Source organism: Anabrus simplex, chromosome 1 (genome assembly GCF_040414725.1).
Source record: "Anabrus simplex isolate iqAnaSimp1 chromosome 1, ASM4041472v1, whole genome shotgun sequence".
Taxonomy (NCBI): Eukaryota; Metazoa; Arthropoda; class Insecta; order Orthoptera; family Tettigoniidae; genus Anabrus; species Anabrus simplex.
In genome coordinates, this window is record NC_090265.1 from 690,738,790 (window position 1) to 690,760,337 (window position 21,548).

The 21,548-nt window shown below is 40.0% G+C and overlaps 1 protein-coding gene across 1 annotated transcript in view; it reads right to left on the reverse strand.

The window, feature by feature from the left end:
- Positions 1 to 19,608, reverse strand: part of Apt1 (Acyl-protein thioesterase 1) — a 42,269-nt gene extending 22,661 nt beyond the window's left edge. Inside the window, exons 1-3 of the mRNA XM_067135955.2 lie at positions 19,379 to 19,608; positions 19,191 to 19,284; positions 1,487 to 1,518 (exon numbers count right to left, since the gene is read on the reverse strand). Of these exons, the coding sequence (XP_066992056.1) occupies positions 1,487 to 1,518; positions 19,191 to 19,241 (83 nt within the window). The 5' untranslated portion in view covers positions 19,242 to 19,284; positions 19,379 to 19,608. The remainder of the gene's footprint in view (positions 1 to 1,486; positions 1,519 to 19,190; positions 19,285 to 19,378) is intronic.
- Positions 19,609 to 21,548: the final 1,940 nt, after the last annotated feature.

Consider the following 21,548-nt stretch of genomic DNA (forward strand, 5'->3'; position numbering starts at 1 on the left):
CTGTATGAAAAAGTACACTAATACAAAATTTATCATGGAAATGTTACAAATATTTCAAGATGTGGTACACTCAATTACCACTGAGCTGTGGAAAGAGGCATGCTGGTACGTAAGAAAAACAAACTATTTCTAATGGGAACGAGAACAGCTAGCCAACCAAATCATTGATCAGTTCATCATTATAAATTTAGCTGCTGATTCTGATCAGGATACAGTGAGTAAAACCTTTGATAAAGTTGTTGCTATGTTAGTAGATTTCTGCACTGTTTTAATCATTTGATCGCTGTGCACAGGCCGGCATCAACTGCTAATTATTTAAAAATAAAATATGAAATTATCTATACAGAAAGGAGGAACTGCTACTGTTGCTGCCAATATGTTTTCAGACACCAGTATCTCGTATCTCTCACTACGCGTCATGTCACTCTGGTTTGAATACGGAAGCAGGAGGAATCCACCATATGGACTATAGCCACTTTTGGTCATAGAAATAATTCAGCATAAATTGTAAAAGTAGTATGCACAGTATAATAGAAACAAAATGGAGCTTATCAACTGCTTCTCCAAATTTGACAATAAGATGAAAACAGTAACCTGTACCTAAGGCATGATCAATTTTTGAATCCAAGTGTGTACTTTATATGTTGAAGGATATTTATCTGGAAGGGAAGACAACTTCAGTTTTCTACCTAGGACCTTTTCAATGGGCTCACTGCCCTGCCATTTTCACAAACTGCCCGGCTAACACAACCTAGATATGTGCTAATTACATAATATCAATACATATTTGAGTCATTAGTGTTCTAAATGAACATGTAAATACTGTAAACTGTTTATTTAAATGAAATCATCACTGTCAGCATAACTGCATCAATTACATCGGAGTTTAAATGTTTAGCTTGACTATTACGTAGTGCCGTGTGGGAGTGGTGTTTGGATTAGCATGGAATCGCATGCAAGCACTTGATTCCTCATGACGTCACTCCACAGCGAGTGAGTGGTAAGCTCTGGTATTACAGGATTGTAAACGAGCAGTAAAACACCAGAAGTTAAAAATACTCTGTTATGTCTCGTTCGTTTGTGATAATATCACTAAAATAGTTAATTTTTGCAGTTAATGTTTACCTGTATGATATTATTGTTAATGCCCTGAGGGGAATACACTGAAATTTTATCATTTTTTTTAAACGAAGTATTCTCCGCCCGGCTACTCATTCTCATTTCTGCCATCCGGCTGATGAAAATTCCGGGGAGAACACTGAACTTTAGGCCAGGATGCTTTAGAAGAGAAGCATAAGAAGAGGCAGTATTACAAAGATTAAAAAAAAAAATGATAGCACTGCTTAGAAGTTCTAAATTGTGTTTATATATTTTGTTGCGGTATATCCAACAAATTAAATGGAAATTAAAATTTCTGGCCCTTCCCTTGCCAGATAAAGTTATGAAAGTATCTGTCCTAATTATATATATCCTAATGAAGCCTTACCCTGTATCTCCAAGTCCATGAAGGAAAATCAACTGCAACAGGAAAAAAAACGAGAAAAGATTAAAACATGAAGGAAAAAAAAAAAGCATTCAAAACAAATTATATATATGCACACCATAAACAGAAAATACAAACTGCTATGCAAATGCTAAAATAGTAAGGGTACTCCACCATAAACGTCAAATTTTACACAAAATGCTTCTAAGAATTAGCCTAATAATATTGTATACATACGATGATAATAATAATAATAATAATAATAATAATAATAATAATAATAATAATAATAATAATAATAATAATAATAATAATACTTGGTTTTAAATACTACAAACTACTTTTATGGTTCTTGGAGACACTAACGTTCCAGAATTTTGTACTACAAGAGTTTTCACATGCCAGTAAATCTACAGATATGAGACTGACATAACTGAACCCCTTCAGATAGTACTGGACTGATCTGGGATTGAATCCATCAACTTGAGTTCAGGAGGTCATCACTCCACCATCTGAGCTATTCAGCCTGGCAGAAGAGTACATATTTTAAAAACAGAAATGAAGAAACTGAAGGACAGCAACCATGTATAGATCAACAGATAGCCAGTATCCCTGTTAAAATTACAGGGATTTATTTATTTCCACCTCTTCCTGCATGATCTTACAAGGGAACATCCACAATGGTGAAGTCGCCGATCGCGATGAAACTTAGCAAACACATTAAGGTACATGTAAAAACAATGCCAGCATCAATTTTAGGCGCCAACATTCATTAGCGCGTTAACTAAGGGGCCTAAAAGTTGCGACATTTCAAGTCCCGCGCGAACAGCGATGAATTCCTCCTGACCAATGCTTAGCCGGAACGCTGCTTTGTGCCACACATCTGCTCCTCCACCCCTCCACCCCTCCGCCCCGCCTGGTTCAGCACCAGTCGTTTCCCTCTCCCCGCGCTGCCGTCTGCTTAGCTGTCGAACAGAACCTGTGCTACACTGCGTACGCTATCAGCCTTCCTCATAGCTCTCCCTTGGAATTTCCACATTGTATAGGCAGTTTACATTGTTGTACCAGTTCGTACAATAGCCATGTACACTTTTACGTGTGTAACTGCCATTGTACCCAGAAGACTGTAGTGTGATACTTTAATATGGCTACTTGTTGAACACATAGACCTCTGTCAGCTATAGCGCAAAAGTACGAGTAAGTAGGACTACAGCTCTGCCTGCGATTACGGTATATCTACTGCATATATAAATGCACATCTTTATTTCTTTTTAAAGACTTTGCTCATTACGTCAATCATTCCACGTCATACTCATATCAAAGTTGTCTATGCATTTAATTGATTTATGTTCGACAACCATGGCTGCAATTGAAATGTGTTGTGCCTTTCACTGCAAAACATAAATACATCGTTCAATACAAGCACAAATAAAAACATTCTATCTAGATTCCTTATACCAGAGTACGCAATACGGAAAATACCAGCAGTTTCTAACTCGGAGTTTATAATTGCTGTTGTTCGCGATTTCGTTTCGTTATGACACAACTGATAGCGTACACAAAATGGGGGTAGGGGAGTGGACATGAAAAGAAGGTCTGGACCTGTAGCCATATTTTGATATCCCGAGGTACAACATCTCATTACATTCATTGTGATCCTCTACCTGGGCACGTAATTTCTTTAAATAAAAGGATATTTAACGTTGTTTCAAGGTGTGTGATTTATTTTAATAAATTTCATATGTATGTCCACTCTAAATGACTACCGACAGCTTCAAGGTGTTTTAGACGTAAATAATAATTTAAGCCTAGGTCGGACGCGGTACCTTATACCACGTTTGTCCACGCCCGATGGTGCTTAACTCGGGGTTGTACCCACGAATTGACAACCCACCGGAATTAGCAGGAATGAAAATATAACATTTGCATAAAATATGAGTAAATACGTTTAGGTTATTTATTATCATTATGGTGAAACGGAACGTGATTTAAAGGATTTCAATAATTATGGTACGTGAAGAAGCAAAATATAGCGCCGGTCTCGTTCCACAGCCAAGCAACCGGCAAGCGCGAGGAGAAGGGAGGGGAACGTGCCGGGGAGAACCACTTGGAGGGTAAAAGGCGGTGCAGAGGGTGTGTCTCCAGATGGGAAGTGTGTGTGCCGGCTTAGCATTGGCCAGCAGGTATTCATCGCTGATCGCCCGGAACTTCAAATGTCGCAACTTTTAGGCCCCTTAGTTAACGCGCTAATGAATGTTGGCGGCTAAAATTGATGCTGGCATTGTTTTTACATGTACCTCAATGTGTTTGCTAAGTTTCATCGCGATCGGCGACTTCACCATTGTGGATGTTTGCTTGTTAGACCTACTGTGCTTCATATGGGTAAGAGCACAAAATCACGCCCTGAAGATAGGGCACATTCAGCTAATTGCTGATTTGACTGGCCAATTGAAGATATTTCTTTCACATTCCTTGGATCGGTATGTTTGTCTTATGTACATTTTGCCACAGGCACAGTGAATCTGTGGTTATGGTGGTAACTGTTTCATTTTCTTTTACGATTTGCTTTGCATCGCACGGACACAGATAGGTCTTTTCATGATAATGGGATAGGAAAGGGCTACGAGTGGAAAGGAAGCGACCATTGCCTTAAAATAAGGTACAACCTTGTCGTGGTGTGAAAATGGGAAACCACGGAAAACCATCTTCAGGGCTGCGAAAGTGGTGTTTGAAGCCACGATCTCCTGAATGCAAGCTGATAGCTGCGTGTGCCAAACCATGCAGCCATTTACTCCGTGATTATTGGTTTAAGGGGGATACTTAGGCAGCCGTCCCCTCATATCCCTAATCAGATTTGTAACTCTTCCAAGAATAAGCAAAGCAAAAGCAAAGCCACCTCCAAGCAGGCCATGAAGGCCCTCGGAGAGGTGGAAGGTAAAGACCTCCACTACAGTGCTCGAGCACCCTGCATAAAACTTTTGTGGGAGTGCCTAGCAACCCCCACAAACAGGGAGAAGAAATATATATATATTTTTTAAAGTTAATAACAGATGAAAAGAAAAAAAAAAAAAGGGAGGAAGTTTTCATCATGGTTCTTAACCCTAGCAATACCAAGATATTTTTGTCCCTACATTACCAATTGGGGGCGGGGGAGATGGGTAAAGAGCCCACTAAGAAACTTTTGTTTTCTTTATTCTCAATCACAAGTTGAGTTATATTGATATTTTATTTTATTAATTAGATCTGATTCGTCCAAAACTTGACGATGATTGTAGTTTGAAGTGGCCTAACATCTAGGTCATCGGCCCCTAATGGTACGAAATGAGATGAAAGGTAATGCCAATTTAAAATTCTAAAATTCATCCACCTACCAGAATTCAAAACTTGAAGATGAAAAATGAATGGATGAATATGAATGTAAAATAATCAGTGGATCAAACTCACAATATTAAAAGTTTATGAACTTAAAACAATCAGTGGATCCAATCTGCAATGCCCCACCTTCCCAGAAACTAACTTAAAACAAGGGGCTGCTTCCAAAGCACAATCCTGAATCGATGATGCTTGTCATCTAAAGGGGTCCAAAATCCAGGTCAATGGCCCCTCATAATGGTACTTATCGCTAGAAAAGTAGAACCATGGTATCTCTCATGTAGTGGTACTAATTACAAATAACGGAGACTCATGGTGTTCCTCACATTGTGGTACTACTCACAAGTAATGTACTACACACACGTAATACAGATCTATAGTGTTTCTCACATAACGGCTCCACTCCTAGGCAACACAAACCCAGGGTTTTCCTCACATTGCGGTACTACTCACAGGTAACGCAGATCTATGGTGTTTCTCACATAGTGGGTACTAATCACAGGCAATGCAGACCCATGGCATCGCTCATATAGTGGTACTAATCACAGGCAATGCCCAAACCTGTGGCATTCCTCGAAACGCAGACCCATGATGTCTACAAACAGATGATGAAACACCGCAGTGAGCATAGACCCTTTTTTTCTCCTTGGGGTGTTCCAACCGAACCTGGACAGACGAGAGCCTCTGTCATAGTGGCGGGTACTATACACGCGTACTGTAAACCCATAGTGATCCACCAACAGACATATGGTATTCCTCACATAGTGGTACTAATCACAAGAAAAGTTGGCTTATGGTGCTTCTAATCACAGGTAATCTTATGGTTCAAAATACAGTATTCCTTGGTTGCCCCTTGATGATGACGATGATGATGCTTGTTGTTTAAAGGGGCCTAACATCTAAGATCATCGGCCCCTAATGGTACGAGATGGACGACATGAGATGATAATTAAAATATATCCACTGACTAGAGTTTAAAATAAATGGTGATGAGCGCAATTAACACAAATCCACTAAGACAAAGGACATTATTACATGCAATAAAAAAGACACTATCCCTCATAGAATGGATGACGAGGTCTGCTGAATGTTTGTCATCTTGCAGGACGAGGGAGATGGTACTCGGGAGAGTTAGCCTCCAACGCAGATTGACCAGGTCCACGCACTCCGTAAGGATGTGTACCACGGTAAGATGATCGCCGCCAAGTACACACTGGAGTGGGTTCACCTTTCAATAAATGGGAGTGCGTTAGTATATCGTGGCCGATCCAAAGACGACATAATACCACTGCTTCCCTCCGAGAAGCCCGAAGGGAAGTCCTCCATACCTTTGTTGTACCTTTTATCGCTCTCAGCTTATTCGGAAGTGGAGTGGCCTGCCACTTTGTCTCCCAATGGCACATAACCAGATGTCTCAGCTCAGATGGATATCACTTGCTGGAACCGTGTAAGGCAACGGGGGCAGTGTTACTGCTCCCTTCGCAGCCTTATCTGCTAACTTGTTTTCCTCTACACCCATGTGGCTTGGGAGCCAAATAAACGCGATTCTGGTGCCGGCATCCGAACACCTGACCAGCAGGTCCTGGATCCGCTGCACCAGAGGGTGCCGAGGGAAACAGGCATCAATAGACTGTAGCGAGCTCAAGGAGTAATACACAGAAGAAAGTGTCGGCGCTCATCGGACAGTGTGTACCGCAGAGCTTCACCGATGGCATAGAGCTCTGCTGTGCACACACTACAGGTTTCCGGGAGAGCAAAAAGAAACCTATCAGTGTCAACAACGAACACACAGTCCACTTTTCGTGTCTGTTCTCGAGCCATCCATGTAAATGACGACAACCTGGATACCGGCCAACAACGGACAGGAAGAGCCTCCGATAAATCGAAGGGTCTGTGTTTCCCTTCGGGCCAGTGTGCAGATCCAGGATTATTTCAGCTCGTCGTATTACCCACGGAGGTACCCCACTTGGTTGTCTGACAAGGCAAGGAACCGAAGGTACATCAAACAATCTGTGACTGCTATCCAAGCTTATTCCAATCGGCCTCGTTGCTCAAGGGCAAGCAGTGTACAGCCGACGGTGTCCATTGTAGAATACGCAAGGATAGCTTGGGTGAAGTGGCATCTGTCGCAAATTTACAGCATATGATAGAAGCATTTGCTGGCGCCTCAGGTGTAAAGGCGGCACACCAAATTCAGCGAGCAGACTAGCTATGGGGCTTGTTCAAAAAGCTCCTGTCGCCAACCTAACCCCGCTGTGGTGGATGCTGTTCAGTTTCGCAAAGACGCATGGTCTTGCTGAGCCATATGCTGCACTGCCGTAGTCTAACCTGGATAAAATATGTGCCCTATAGAATCGCAGGAGCACCGTGCGGTCAGCACGCCAATTAGGGTTGCTAAGAAACTTCAAGATATTCAGCATCTTGGTGCATGGTACTTTTAACTGCCGCACATGTGACTCCTAGGATAATTTGCTATTGAAAAGGAGCCCAAGAAATCGTTAAGTGTCAACTACGGAAAGAGTGACATTTCCTAAATAAAATTCAGGATGCGGGTGAAGAGTGTGCTGCCGACAAAAGTGGACAACGGAGGTCTTTGCGGTGGAAAACCGAAAGCCATGTTCTAAGGTCCACTGTTGCACTCTCCTAATAGCTTGCTGTAATTGTCGCTCTGCGACTGTCATTAAGTGAGCTATAGTGCAGAGCAAAATCGTCCACATACAGCGACGGTATTACTGCTGAACGAGCAGCAGCGATTATACCGTTTATGGCAATCGCAAACAGAGTCACACTAAGAACCGATCCCTATGGAACTCCATTTTCTTGAACGTGATATTGCGAATATGCCCTCCCAACTCAGACACGGAACAGATGGAGGGACAACAAATTCGCAATAAATACCGGCAAGTTACGTTGGAATCTCCATTGATGCAGGATTGAAAGGATAACATATTGCCATGTGGTATCATAGGCCTTTTCTAAGTCAAAGAAAACAGCCACTAAATGTTGTTTGCAGAGAAATGCATCCTGGATAGAACTCTCCAGGTATACCAGGTGGTTAGTGGTCGAGCGAGTAGCTCGAAAACCACACTGGTACTCGGACAAAAGTCCTTGTTTCTCCAGACACCACACAAGTCAGCTATTTACATCCTCTCAAATAGCTTACACAAGCAGTCCTTGTTTCTCCGGACACCACACAAGTCAGCGATTTACATCCTCTCAAATAGCTTACACAAGCAGTTAGTGAGACAAATAGGTTCTATAGCTTCCTGCATACTTAGGATTTTTAATAGGCTTGAGGACAGAATGACTGTGCCCTCTCGCCACTGAGACAGAAACTCACCCTCTATCCAGATTCGGTTGAACACTCGAAGATATAATAGACTATCCTCACCAAGCTGCTTCAAGATCTGGTTATGGACATTGTATGGCTCAAGGGACGTGTTCTTGCAAAGCACCAATGCACTGCGGAGTTCTCACTCCATAAAGGGCACATTATAGTCCTCTGAAGCTTGAGTGGCAAGACTAAGGTGATGACGTTCTGCCTCCCGCTTCAGAGCGAGGAAATCACAACGGTAATTCTTGGAGCCAGACACATCCGTGAAATGACTTGCAAGATGGTTAGCAATCGAGAGTGGGTCAGTGTTAATACTGCCTGCAATGGAAATTCCTGGTACAGATGATGATCCTTGAATACCCAAAATACGTCGAAGTTTAGTCCACACTTGAGATGATGGGAGTATGTGACGTCATAGACGACCTCTCCCACGATGCTTTCTTACTTTGGCGAATAAGAACTCATGCCTTAGCACAAGAGTTTTTTAAATATTATCAAGTTGACCATAGTAGGATGCCTACAATAACGTTTATGAGCACAACGGTGTTCTCTAATAGCTGCTGCAATTTCTTTGTTCCACCAAGGGATGACTTTTTGATGAGGATTCCCTGAGAAGGAGGGAATCGACTCCTCAGCAGCAGCAAGAATAACTTGTGTTATGTAAGTTATATCGCCATTTACGGTCCACCTGGTCTCGTCAAAGACAGCTAGTAATGTGAACATTGGCCAATCTGCATGTTTAAGAATCTGTCGAGGAGGAGCCTCGACGGATTTTTGTTTCAACAAAGTAAGAATAATGGGAAAATGGTCACTGTCACAGAGATCATCGTGTGTATTTCACCGAAACAGTGGAATCAACGTTCGGCTGCATAGACTTAAATCTATGAGAGAGTATCTGCCGTAATGTACTACTGAAATGAGTTGGTGCACCTGTGTTCAAAATACACAAATCCAGCTCTGTTACTAATGCTTCCAACTCCCTTCCCCTGGGGCAAGGCGTTTCAGAGCACCAAATGGGGTGATGGGCGTTAAAATCGCCCAATAAGAGGAAGGGAGGTAGAAGCTGATCTATAGGATCAGTGATATCATTTATGTTAAGAGGCTGGCCTGGTGGAAAATAAATGTTACACACTGTTGCTATGACAGGCAGTGGTATCCGCACCGCAACTGCTTCCAGTGGGTTCGTAGAGGAACCTCTTCGCTATAGGTGTCAGAACGAACAAAAATGCCCACGCCACTGGATGCCCGGTGAGCATAATATTATTCTGTCGAGTATAGTCTGAAATTTTTCAAGACCGTATGATGACCTGGTCTGAAGTTTGTCTCTTGAATACAGACTATACTCGCCGCGAACTCACTAATGACCTGATGCAGCTCAGCAAGATGCCTGTCATAACCATTATAATTTCACTGTAACAGTGCCATAGCGTGGACTATAAAAAGAGTGTTAGGTTAAGAGCGACAAGATGCTCTTAAACCTAAACACTATCAATATCAACATCTACATCCGAAGATGTAGATAAAAGCTCGGCGTCCATCCCGTCATCAACAGACGGCGGGACTGACGTCCACAACTTCGACGCTTTCCAGGGGTGGGAAGACCCCCTACAAGGGAAGTGCACAGGTTTTGGAACAGGCGTACCTGCTGGCGCAGACTCATACCCTCCAGATGGAGGGGATGATTTCTCCTTTGCAGAAGTGCAGGAGCGCCCGATAAGGACGCTCCTCTTCTCCGCCTTCTTTTCAAGTTTGGACAAGCTGGGAGATAATTTGCTAGCCCTTATCGACGATGCCGCCTCCGGCGGCTTGGGCACGGCTTTCGCAGACATAGCCCCCCCACCCTGCTGTGCCAGCTTAGGACTGCCAGCCGGCACAGACTTCTTGTTGGTCGAAGGTTGGGTGGTCACCCCCTTCGAGTTTTTACTCTTTGCGACTTTGCTCTCAGGAGCAACAGTCGCCTTGGGCGCAGCGATCATCAGGGGTAACGATGTCGTGAAAGACGAACCTGGGAGACTCTGAGCTATCATGCTGTAGTCTAGTGTACTGGCAGGTTTATTTGTGGAATTAAACTTACTGCACACTTCCTGGTAAGAAAGACCATCCGGGGTCTTGATCTCCTGGATCTTCTTCTCACTCAGATATGTCGGGCAGTTCCGATCTCGAGGAGAATGAAGACCAAGAGCAGTTAGTGCACCTGTATGGTGTTGCGCACATCTTTATTATTTTTGAGTTGTGCACTCCTCCGCACCATGAGCTACTCTTCCACATGTACCACACACAGACTGATTCGAACAACGAGATACCATATGTCCAAATCTCTGGCATTGATGGCATCACACAGGAGGCGGGATGTATGGCCTCACATTGCAACAACAAGTTGTTACCTTGACTTTGTCTGGTAACACTGACAACTTAAATGAGAGAATGAAGGCACCAGTGGCAACGCCTTCACCGTTGACTTTGCACGTAATGCGCTGCTGGACGCGTGTCATGCCACGGTTCTTCATGTCTTCCATCAACTCTTCGTCAGTGTTCAAAATAAGGTTGCGGTGGAAGATGACTCCGTGAACCAATTCAAGGATTTGTGCTCCTCCACTTTGACAGGGATTTCACCAAAGTGGTCACACTTAAGCAACCGATCGGCTTGCAGTGCTGTATGAGTCTTCAAAAGCAAACTACCACTGCGTATTTTCTTGAGATCCTCAAGTTCACCGTAGATGCCTTCAATGTGTCTACTAAAAAGGATCGATTTCACCAGCTTAAAATCGTGCCCATCGGTTCTGGTAGCAACCGGAAACCTAGGGAAGCTGGATCCCATTCCTTTACACTGTGCATGTTCCCAGAGAGTCGAACCTCTCAAGGAAGCAAAAGTTAAAGACCAGTGGGGGACCACCTTGGGCTGGGCAGTGATGTTTCAAAGCCATGCCCGAAATCATCCTTCCCGAATGCTACCTACTCCGATCAGGGGTCTCTGTAGCCGAACCAAGCAGTCAAGGCAATACCTACCTGGTCATATTACATGTAATAAATATCATTTTTGGTCCGTATTGATGATATTAGATTGAAATAATAACATTAAGTTATTTATTAGACCACCTAATCAATACAAAATCGTCTTGGATGATTTACATAAATTTGTTAGCTAATAGTGGGACATGTTTCGCCTTCTCTGAAGGCATCATCAGCCATAGTCTTAACCTTAAATTAAAAATAAGCGTCTAAATAACATGTAGTAATGAAATGAATTTTAAAAATCTTGAAGAGATTTGAAGTAAAATAACATTAAAAATAACAATGATGGTTTGAAAATACAATGTGATGAGATACAATAGTGGAAGTATTAACAAAATTAACATTAGAAGGCTGCTAAAATAAGTACAATGGATAAAACAACAGATTGTTATACAACAAGTAGTAAGATTACATAAAAGTAAAGTTGATAGTCATGGCGGTTATAATTAGACGATGGCGAAAAATCTTATATAATCAAAGTAAAGAGGAGAGAATAAAAGTCAAAGTTAGTCGAGAGATCCAAAGTTCATCATGATCTTGAAGATAAAAGACGAAAGTCAGATGCATATGGTGAAGTTGTAGAATACGTTGAGGATATGAAGTTGGTGAATAGAAGTTGAAGAACAGTTTCAAATAGGATCACTATGGACCATCTCAAAATTTGAAGTGATGTTCAAATGTTGTAAATTGTGAGTTTGTAGATATTCTAGTTGAAAAAGCATATAAAAGTGGAATCATTTGACGGTGACAAAGATAGCTTGTAATATTATGAGTTAGAAGAATTTGCAACCGTAGACTTCTTGCTACGTGTGTTATAACTGAAGAAGTCTACGGTTGCAAATTCTTCTAACTAATAATATTACAAGCTATCTTTGTCACCGTCAAATGATTCCACTTTTATATGCTTTTTCAACTAGAATATCTACAAACTCACAATTTACAACATTTGAACATCACTTCAAATTTTGAGATGGTCCATAGTGATCCTATTTGAAACTGTTCTTCAACTTCTATTCACCAACTTCATATCCTCAACGTATTCTACAACTTCACCATATGCATCTGACTTTCGTCTTTTATCTTCAAGATCATGATGAACTTTGGATCTCTCGACTAACTTTGACTTTTATTCTCTCCTCTTTACTTTGATTATATAAGATTTTTCGCCATCGTCTAATTATAACCGCCATGACTATCAACTTTACTTTTATGTAATCTTACTACTTGTTGTATAACAATCTGTTGTTTTATCCATTGTACTTATTTTAGCAGCCTTCTAATGTTAATTTTGTTAATACTTCCACTATTGTATCTCATCACATTGTATTTTCAAACCATCATTGTTATTTTTAATGTTATTTTACTTCAAATCTCTTCAAGATTTTTAAAATTCATTTCATTACTACATGTTATTTAGACGCTTATTTTTAATTTAAGGTTAAGACTATGGCTGATGATGCCTTCAGAGAAGGCGAAACATGTCCCACTATTAGCTAACAAATTTATGTAAATCATCCAAGACGATTTTGTATTGATTAGGTGGTCTAATAAATAACTTAATGTTATTATTTCAATCAATACCTGGTCATAGCCGGTACTGCCCGGGGTCCGATGTTGGACGATGCCTAATACGGGATGACTGAGGCAATGAGCACTAGGACTCCCTTCCTCCAGCCACCCGCAATAGCATGTACCCCATAGCGTGTACAGAGCACTAAATATAGAGAAAAAATAAAAACAATTAATAATAATATGTCCTGGCATTTGGCCGTGCGCACCCTACTGCAAGGGTACATGACACTCCCACCCGCCGCTCCCTAGGTGGTTCCTGCACGGGCTTTCAGGTGTAAACGCGCACTTAAGAGGCCCATCTCCCAGCAGTACGCACATCAAAAATTTGGAATCGGTCTACATCTAACCCTCAAAAAACAATAAAAAATAAAGAGGGGACCATGGCCACATGACCCTTTTAGTTGCCTTCTACGACAGGCAGGGATTACCAGTGAATGTATTCGCCCCTCCCATCCACTGGAGGTCCAACACATTGTACTAAACCACAATCCATGTCTGCGCCTAGGTCGCCCCTTTTAGTCGCCTCTTATGACAGGCAGGTGATACCATGGGTGTATTCTTCATCTGCGTACCCCACCCACAGGGGGTTGTGTGTTTGGTCCGCGAGAGCTATTTTATTTCGCTCAAGTCTGCTGGCAAGCCGGTTAGCAGCCATCTATTGTCCACCTGGAACGTGCCACGTGGGAGTATCAGCCCTTCCCCTGCTACGACAGTGTAGTAGGTTCATGACGTCCAAAACTTGATAAAGAGTAACCAATCCAGAGAAGTTTGCTAAAGATCGCTTTAACTATACCAATTTTTCTGTATGTATTTCAGAACGTTCCGTTTCTGCCACGAGAAGATTTAAAACTTGCCTGTGCAGTCCCATGATGCAAGGAAAATTGAAGGACAATGCAATCATGCATGACCATAATCAAGAAACAAAAAATTAATTGAACCTCGAAACTGTGACAAACATTTTCATTAAACGATTGACTGTTCGTAGGAACACACTCTTTATAAATGAGAATTAGGCATTCACTTTACAAAGGAAATTTAATATGTCCTATTTAATACATACACAACGCCATCACTAGATGGAGTAAAAATAGTCAAACATGTTTCAACTTGTTTGAAGAAAACATGTTTCAACTCGGTTTGACTATTTTTACTCCATCTAATGGTGGAGATGTGTATGTATTGAATAGGAGGACATATTAAATTTCCTTTGTAAAGTGAAAACCATCAATACATAATGATTCTAATATCCTGTAATAATTAGAAATTCCACAAAGACTTATTACTTTCAGTTTCTTTTTTATTTTTATGTATGTATGTATGTATGTATGTTCAGTCCGTCAGCAATTCCACTGGTGGGATTCTCAACAGCTCTGCCATCAGCTGTCACAGATGGCCTAGGCATCACTGAAGAGGCATACTAAGGAAATGAGTGAAGTAGTATTTTTTGTACCACTGATTTGCCCTAGCAAATATATGCTGACTTTTATAACGAAGAGGATCCACTTCAGTACCAGACATGTGCCGTTTTTAGAACTTTATTTTGATAAAAAAAAAATTCTTTTAGACAAGATTTTAAATTAGTTTAAAGTAATTTTAGCATGTGTTGTACATGTCATGTCCCAACAGCATATTTTATAACCACTATTCTGTAATATCACAGAAATCATAGTTCAATTTTTACAAATTATAAAGTGTCATTGTCCTCTAAACATGTCCCCATAATATTTAGATTTTCTATGTCTAATTTACCACATAACGTGGTACTGATTGTATTGAACAGGTGGAACAATAAATGTACTCCTTTTGTAAACTAAGTGAGATGGCTGTTTTCAAATGGATCAAAAATGAGAGTGATGGTTTGTAACATACCACTTAGTCGAGCAGCTTGTTGTCTTATTCCCAAGCCATCCCGGCCAAAAATTGTCAACATTTTCCTAATGCTACTCTTCTGTCAGAAATCATCCAGAACAAATCGTGCTGCTTTCTTTTGGATCTTTTCCACTTCACTTATCAAGTAATCCTGGTGTGGGTCCAATACACAGTAACCATACTTTAGTTCCAGTTTTACAAGAGACTTGTATGTTCTTTCCTTTCTATCCTTACTACAACCACTAAATAACTTCCTAACTATATGAAGATATCTGTAACCTTTATTTATGAACTTGATTTTTTTTACAATGGGCTTTACGTCACATTGACACAGATAGGTCTTACGGCGACAATGAAATGAAATGGCGTATGGCTTTTAGTGCTGGGAGTGTCCGAGGACAAGTTCGGCTCGCCAGATGCAGGTCTTTTGATTTGACGCCTGTAGGTGACCTGCGCGTCGTGATGAAGATGAAATGATGATGAAGACGACACATACACCCAGCCCCCGTGTCAGCGAAATTAATCAATTAAGGTTAAAATTCCCGACCCTGTCGGGAATCGAACCCGTGACCCCTGTGACCAAAGGCCAGCACGCTAACCATTTAGCCATGGAGCCGGACACGGCGACAATACAGTCTTGTTAATGTAATTACCCTCAATGAAGATCTTTCCTTATATTAATACCTACGTACTTACAATGATCCCCATGAGGTACTTTCACCCCATCACAGTAATTAAAACTGAGAGGAACATTGTCATCGTCTTCTTGTAGGCCTAGTCTCTCACAATCTTGTAACTTATTCAAGAATATGGCTCTTCATTTCTATGACTGACTCTGAATTGAGGAAATTTGTCATCAATGTAAGGGCACTTTCAGATTGATGATACATAATCTGATCTGATGACAACTAGAACAGAGCTATCTTATTTCCCCATTTTTATGGCCATTCCTCCTTTTTTTTTTTTAACCCAATATTTTCATTCTCCTCTTTTGATAAATGTTGAGACAAAATCTTTTGTTTCTTATAACATGAAGCACCAACATCTGTCACAATAACTAAGTTGCATTAAAGGATCTATGGTGCTGTGAAACCATGGTAGAAAACTGAAAAATAGTTGTTTTGAGATATATGTAGTACTTAACTGCATCTTCTATACAACTGAAGGAGTGGACATAAGATCCAGATCCATGTAGGCCAAAGTCTAAACTGTCAAATTTTCAAGGCAGCAAAACGTGTGAACAAAAAAATTCTTGAATCATATTTAGCCTAATTGCAATAACAAATGTTAGTGGATATAAATAAATGAATAATGCTCGTAGGAACATTTATTAATACTAACTCTAGTAAGAGCAAACAAGGGCAGGCTTATCTCGTGATTGCACCAAAGCGAATGAATAATTGTATACAGAAGTTTTAACAGTCTCACAACCATTAAATTTCTCTTCTGATTCCTAAATAATCAGATTACAGCACAGATAGAAAGTACAAGACCATTATGTAGTTCTTGTATTGAGCACTGCCACATTTCTTGTTGCAATATATTAAGCAAATAATACTAATTATAATAGGTAAGCTTCTAACTTTGTTTTGGTCCTTGCAACCAAAGGTTTCATCATACAGGTTTGGTCAAACCATTGTGAACTCATCTGGATTTTGCACTACATTTAATGAGGGTTTTTTTTTTTTTTTTTTTTTTTTTCTGTACACAACTCTGTGAATATCAGACGGACATTAGCTACACTGTTCTTCCACCAAATTAAAGGTCTAATTTTTTATCTGTGAAGTTAGTTATAAAAAGTGAGAGTCACCAAAAATGGATTTTCATGGTTCTTGGACCCACTCTTTCAATTATTTTAAGATATTAATAGTGTTGCATGTGAAATGAATATCAACTCAAAGTAATATAAGCCAACTTGCTAAGTTGGCTGTGCAGTTTGAGTAGTGCAGCTGTCAACTTGCATTCAGGTAGTGGTGGTGCCGGGCTGAGTGGCTCAGACGGTTAAGGCGCTGGCCTTCTAACCCCAACTTGGCAGGTTCGATCCTGGCTCAGTCCGGTGATATTTGAAGGTGCTCAAATACGACAGCCTCGTGTCGGTAGATTTACTGGCACGTAAAAGGACTCCTGCGGGACTAAATTCCGGCACCTCCAAAGACCGTAAAAGTAGTCAGTGGGACGTAAAACAAGTAGCATTATTATTATTATTATTATTATTATTATTATTATTATTATTATTATTAGGTAGTGGTGGTGGGTTTGAACCTCACTGTCAGCAGCCCTGAAGACTGTTTTCCATGGTTTCCTATTTTCACACCAGGGCAAATGCTGGGACCATGGTTGCTTCCTTCTCAGTCTTAGTCCTGTCATACCTTATCCCATAATTGCCGAAAGATCCATCTAGAAAAAATCAGCTTCATGGTCCGTATCGCACTTTAATAGATTCACAATTAAGTATTTATTTATTTTCCACCTAGTCGATACAATGATTGCTTAAGGCAATTTTTAATGATCAAAAGTGGTACATGTTTCGTATATTATCAACATCTGGCTCTGTGGATCCGTGGTAGAGTGTTGGCCTCCGGATCCCAAGACAGCGGGTTCAAACCCGGCAGAGGTAGTCGGATTTTTGAAGGGCGGAAAAAAGTCCACTTGACACTCCATGTCGTACGATGTCGGCATGTAAAAGATCTCTTGTGATACGTTTGGTATTTACCCGACAAAATTAATTAAATCTCAGCCACAGACGCCCGAGATCCGGTTTACTCGGTCTGCCATCTAGTGGGCCTAGAGTAAAAGGGAACGTCGAAATTGACGAGCAGACAGCCAGATGGCGTCAAATCGAAATGTCTGCACACGGTAGCTGAGGCCATATGATGATGATGATGATGATGATGATGATTATTATTATTATTATTATTATTATTATTATTAATATCTTCAGCCACATAACACTGTTTAGATTTAAAAAATATATAAATTGACAAAGTAATACCTTAATGCTACAATAGAAAGCAGAAATAATTTATATATTTTCTCTTGAGTTATTTGTTTGTTTTAATGTTGTCAATCTTATGTTAATTTTAAGGACACTTCCTCTAAAGCATTACTTTGTCAATTTATATATTTTTTTCATCTAAATAGTGTTATGTGGCTGAAGATGTTGATAATATACGAAACATGTACCACTTTTGACCATTGAAAATTGCCTTAAGGAATCATTGTATCGACTAGGTGGAAAATAAATAAATACTTAATTGTGAAGACCCATCTAGTGCGATGTAGAAAACCATAGCAAAAAAGTAAGTAAATACCAGTAATACAACACTTCCCTGTTAAAGAATATAACCCCAGATTGATATATATATCCAAACAATGGCTTAAGAAACTTCTCATTCACAATTCAGTTGCATGCTACGTTTTCAAATAGATTATTCTGGGCATTTTGATAGATCTACCAGTTGGTCTTCATATACCTGTCCTCTCTTAAAATAAAAATTTGGGGCACTGTACCTGTAGTTAAAATCCTGGGTTCTTGGAATACAATTGAATATGTTTGTAGTGAAACAGGGTCAGAATTAAGAAGGAAGTAGCTATGCCCTATTTGTTAGTAGGCCTGTATCATTACAATATGTGCCTACAGTTCACAAGTGAGGTTTTGGGCCAACATCACAGCAATCCTGTTTTACCAGTATTCTCAGTTCTTTTAAAATAAATAACTAAATAAATATATATATGAAAGATTTTTTCATGACCTGATGACCAATGTAAATTGCTTATCACTAAAACTAAATCATCAGCCAAATTCAGCTGCCAATTCTGCAACCCACAAGCTACACAGACTAAGTTACACAAGAACATACATAGTGGAATTTCAGTAGTAAAGAGTACAAGGGATTATACAGTCTACTAGAAATATGAGCAAAGTGAAGCATATATTTTATATAACATAACCATGGGAATAAGGTGCTTTCTCTGGCACAATCCACCCCAAGACTTCCTGTATGCATGGCATGAGAATTTAGTAGAACCATTTTAAACAGAATAATATCAGGATTTATTTTATCAGCAGAACAACTGCATGTAATATTAGAAGAGGTCAACCAAACTGAAATTACGATCAGTCACATTTTCATATTTTCAGCAATATCAATGATAATAATGGATAAATATATACAGCTGTTTTGCTAAGTAAAACATGTGATTCTGTGAGAAAATGTCATTAGGATTACCAGTTTTCTAAAAGGGATAAAATGAATTTGAGGCACAAATCAGTTCTAGAAATGATCATTATCGACCCGCCTGTGTTGGACCTCTGACAAAAATACACGCATAAATGCCAATATAAATTAACGAAGCAAGCGCGGAGATTAGGGAACTGACCTTCACAAGTTTTTCGCACATGAATGATTCTAACACCGAGAGAAACAAAATCGATAGTAAGGAAATATAAACGTTAATATGTAATGCACTCTGTACAAACAAGATTGCAAATGCTTTCCATGCGGATTAGAATGAAATGTTGGTGCAAATGCAGTGAACAATTCTTACCGTAGCAGTGTGTTTTGCTGTTGCAGATATTACTACAGGACTTCCAGCCATAATGAAGAACAGGCAGTTACTGATAATAAGCTGGTTACGTCAACTGAAATGAGAATTTGCACCACAATGTAGAATAATTCTCAATTATCCAATTAACAATATTATCCCTAGGTTTATGTAACACGTATATAACCTACACCTCTCCTTTCGCCGACAGCCTGCTGTTTCGTGATTTTTAATGTGTTTAAAGACTTATTTTATATCAGACAGACTAAATACACTAATAATTTACAACTGTCTCTGAATAACCGAGATACCGGAAGTCAGGATGTTTATTTAATTAGCACACACGACATGCTTCATTCAAATGAAAAGCTCTAAACCCAGAACCATGTTGGCTCCTTGAATCGAAATATTGATGGCTAAATTTCCCAATACTGCCAAATGTACACACTGAAGTAGTACTGCAGTAGATCCGCTAGATAGCTCTATATGGTTACATAGTGCTGTCATCTGTAGGGTAGTCTACAACTAAGTAACTTAAGTAAGGATGCAAGAAATTAATGAAGAAAGCTTACGCCTTATTACAGCGCAAGGAATTCACACCAAATGAGAAAGGTAGACTAATATGGCCACCAGTTCTATCCTCTTTGCACCAGTTTCTACAAGGCTTGTCGGTAGGAGGGGGAGACAAATACGGTCTCCACATTTTTAAAGTCGCCGTTAAAAAGGATGGTATTCCTGTATCAGCCGTATCCACAGTAACAAGGAGATGTACGATTTAATTTTTCCGTAATTTCTGTCTGTCTATCTGTCTGTATGAATGTACTCGCATCACGAGGAAACGGCTGAAGAGAATTTAGTGAAAATCGGTATGTAAAGTTGGGGAATAAATCGCTACAATCTAGGCCATAAATAATTTTATTCACCGTGAGTGAAATTGTAGTTTAGGGGAAGGCCTAAAATGTAATTCTCAAATAGTTATGTTATTAATGGTCATATCTTAATGAAAATCGGTAGGCAAAGTCGGGGAATAAGTTGCTACAATCTAGGCCATACATAATTTTATTCACGCTGAGTGAAATGGTAGTTTAAGGGAAGGCCTAAAATGTAATTCTCAGATATTTATGTTATTAGCGGTCGTACAGTAGGCCCTACGTTAATGAAAATCGGTACCCATGCAAAGTTGGGGTAATAAGTCGCTATAATCTAGGCCATAAATTACTGTATTCATGCTGAGTGAAATGGTAATTCAGGGGAATGACTAAAATTTAATTCTCAAATATTTATGTTATTACTGGTTGTATCTTAATGAAAATCGGTAGGCAAAGTCGGGGAATAAGTCGCTATAATCTAGGCCATAATTAATTTTATTCACGCGGAGGGAAATGGTAGTTTAGTGGAAGGCCTAAAATTTAATTCTCAAATGTTATTAATGGTCGTAGGCCTATCGATAAATACTGTATAACTAAACTTATATAGTATTAAATTTCCGATCATTTGTTTCTTATACATCGTTACCATACCGGCTATGATCACAGAGATATTAATGAATTTGGATTTTTGTTACTAAGTGACTCAGCGCAAAGTCACGAGAAAATTGGTAAACATAATTTAATGAAACTCAGTATGTAAAGTCGGAGAATTTGGAACTACATTCTACTCTATCAGTAATTATATGACGCCCTAATATCACAGAGTCGAAAGAAAACTAAATGTGAAGGCCTACAATTTAGAGAGCTCATAAAAGTGCTCAACAATAACATTACATTGACCATTGATTGTTGTGATGTGCTTTGTGTCTTCTGTTGTCGCTCATCTCCGATAGATAGGATTACTGCTGCTTACCGAATGTTTTTTAATTTGCTTTACGTCGCACCGACACAGATAGGTCTTATATCAACGATGGGCTAGGAGCCTGATGTAAAAATGGGAAACCAGGGAGTACCATCTTCAGGCCAGCCGACAATGGGATTTGAATCCACTATCTCCCGGTTGCAAGCTCACAGGTGCGCGCCCCTTACCACACGGCCACCTCGCCCGGTCGTACCGAGTGTAACAGCCTGCCTGAATATTGACGGGAAGTAGCGGGGGAGTTAGATATCTTTCTTCTTTAGCATGCCATTCCTCTGGTTCATACATATTCTGATACTACTGGTACCGTACGTAACACACTGGTTCATCATAGCATTCGAGATATTCAGTCTCTACTCTGAGGCACTGATGGAAATTAGCAGTGTGCATAGGCAGAGGAGTGTTCACGGCAATCTGCGGGCTGGTCATTCCAGCTCTGGAACTTTGGACTGTTAGATCGGCACCGTAGCACTGTTCGTTAAATGTGAGAAAATGTGCAGTTTTTCTTTTGAT